Source organism: Mus pahari, chromosome 17 (assembly GCF_900095145.1).
Source record: "Mus pahari chromosome 17, PAHARI_EIJ_v1.1, whole genome shotgun sequence".
NCBI lineage: Eukaryota > Metazoa > Chordata > Mammalia > Rodentia > Muridae > Mus > Mus pahari.
This window is the reverse complement of record NC_034606.1, coordinates 13,641,765-13,643,782: the sequence shown is the minus strand read 5'-3', so window position 1 is coordinate 13,643,782 and position 2,018 is coordinate 13,641,765. Positions and strand designations below refer to the sequence as shown.

The following is a 2,018-nucleotide window of genomic DNA, read 5'->3' as shown; positions in this document are numbered from 1 at the left end:
GGTGGGGCTCCACAGAAAAGAGAAGATGATGTATCTCTGCACGGTAAACAACACACAGCATTAATGTTAGCACTACAAATGTCATCTTTTGAAGGCTGTTGATTGCAAGTGTGCAAAAAGGATACAGGCTAGACTGAGTCAGCGTTGGCCCATTGCTGATATCAGCTAGGGGTTGACAATGGAAAATGGGATTGGAAAATTCTAAACAGGCACTTGTCCCCAGTTAAGAACTGTATCATGTGGGAGGAATATGGTTTAAAATAATAAAATAAAATAAAATAAAATAAAATAAAATAAAATAAAATAAAATAAGATAGTAAAATACTAAAAGGGAGGTTAGATACTAGATATACAAATGACATGAGAGAGAGATCAAGAGAAAATGAAAATGGATTTTGGAGCTCTCCTAGGGACAGAGGGAAATCAGGAAACATCCTGATTTCTCTCTGGTCCCTACAGGAGGCATCCTTCGTTCTGGTTACATTAAGTTCTCTACCCACTCTGTATTATCTGTGTTTGGTGTATCAATCTGTCCACGTGTCAATTTGTGTCTGTTTTTGTTTTGTTGTCTGAATGACTGTTGTTCTATGTTTCATGTTGAAAAGAAAAAATAAATGGTTAAAACTTTATCTGCTGGTTATCCATCTCTTGATTCAGTCTCAGTTTGCACAGTGGAGGCTGACTAAAGTTGTCCTGCACCTTAGCCAGGAGTCAAGCACAGCAGGATAGGTCCTGCTGAAAAGCTGTTTTAAAAAAGGAGTCTTCAGCATCTTAGTTCTAAGGCAAATAAGCTGATAGTTGTTCTTTTCTAAAAAGTCTGCAATTGTGATTATTAGGTTCAGCAAATGACAAAGTGCTTTTTATCTTGAAATTAAAGCTAGAAAAAGTAAAAGATCTTTGATTGGTCTAAATTTATAAGATTTGTGTGGCCACTTCATTTTGTTTCTGATTGGTCTTAAAGGTGTAAATATGCTCTGGATGTCTTGGTCATAGAATATTAGATTGTGTTATTGGGTATGATTAAAATGGTGTAACATTGGTAACAAGAAAATTAACTTAACAGAACCAGGATAGCAGCAGCCATCCTCCAGACGATTGGGGCGATTGTTCCAGAGTCAATACCATGAGCCACAATTCTCAAGCCTTCTTGCCCACCAATGCCGGACTTCCTCCAAGCTATGAGACAATCAAAGAGGAGTACGGGGTGACTGAGCTGGGGGAACCCAACAACTCAGCTGTTGTGAGGACCACCGTGATCAACATGCCCAGAGAGGTGTCTGTGCCTGACCATGTGGTCTGGTCCCTGTTCAATACACTCTTCTTCAATGCTTGCTGCCTGGGCTTCATTGCCTATGCCTACTCTGTGAAGTCCAGGGACAGGAAGATGGTGGGCGATGTGATTGGAGCCCAGGCCTACGCTTCCACTGCCAAGTGCCTGAATATCAGCTCCCTGATCTTCAGCATCCTTATGGTCATCATCTGCATCATTATTTTCTCTACCACCTCTGTGGTAGTCTTTCAGTCATTTTCACAAAGAACGCCACATTCTGGATTCTAGCTGCCCTGTGCTCCATGGTCCACATCTGGCCCTCCCCCCCACCCCCCAGGCTGAAGCCTCGACCCTTTCCCCTATGCATATGCAAATGTTGTCCACAGTGGATTCAATAAAGTGCACATGGTGGCAAAAAAAAAAAAAAAAAAAAAAAAAAAAAAAAAAAAAAAAAAAAAAAAGAAAATTAACTTAAAACTGGTAACTCAGGGCTGGAGTCATTTTAAATAATATCACATGGCATGAACCAGCCCAGGAAACTAGGCCTTTAAGGATACGTTTAAATTGGGATAATATTTATGTAATTCTTGTACTACAAACTAGACTTATAAGAGATAAGATTTAAAACAATGTATCTTTAATGAAGCATTAAAAGTTGCACTGTCATGCATTCATATGTACAAATTGGCAGCCAAACTTTGTAAAGTGAAAGTGATGTTTCTGGTATTGATTTTAAAGAGAATAAGTT

At 39.2% G+C, this 2,018-nt stretch overlaps 1 protein-coding gene across 1 annotated transcript; it reads left to right on the top strand.

The window, feature by feature from the left end:
* The first annotated feature begins 1,065 nt into the window (after positions 1-1,065).
* LOC110335063 (interferon-induced transmembrane protein 2) lies at positions 1,066-1,685 on the top strand. The gene has a single exon (XM_021217147.1). It carries the CDS (start codon positions 1,124-1,126, stop codon positions 1,556-1,558), a length of 435 nt encoding a protein of 144 aa, XP_021072806.1. The 5' UTR covers positions 1,066-1,123; the 3' UTR covers positions 1,559-1,685.
* The last annotated feature ends 333 nt before the right edge of the window (positions 1,686-2,018 follow it).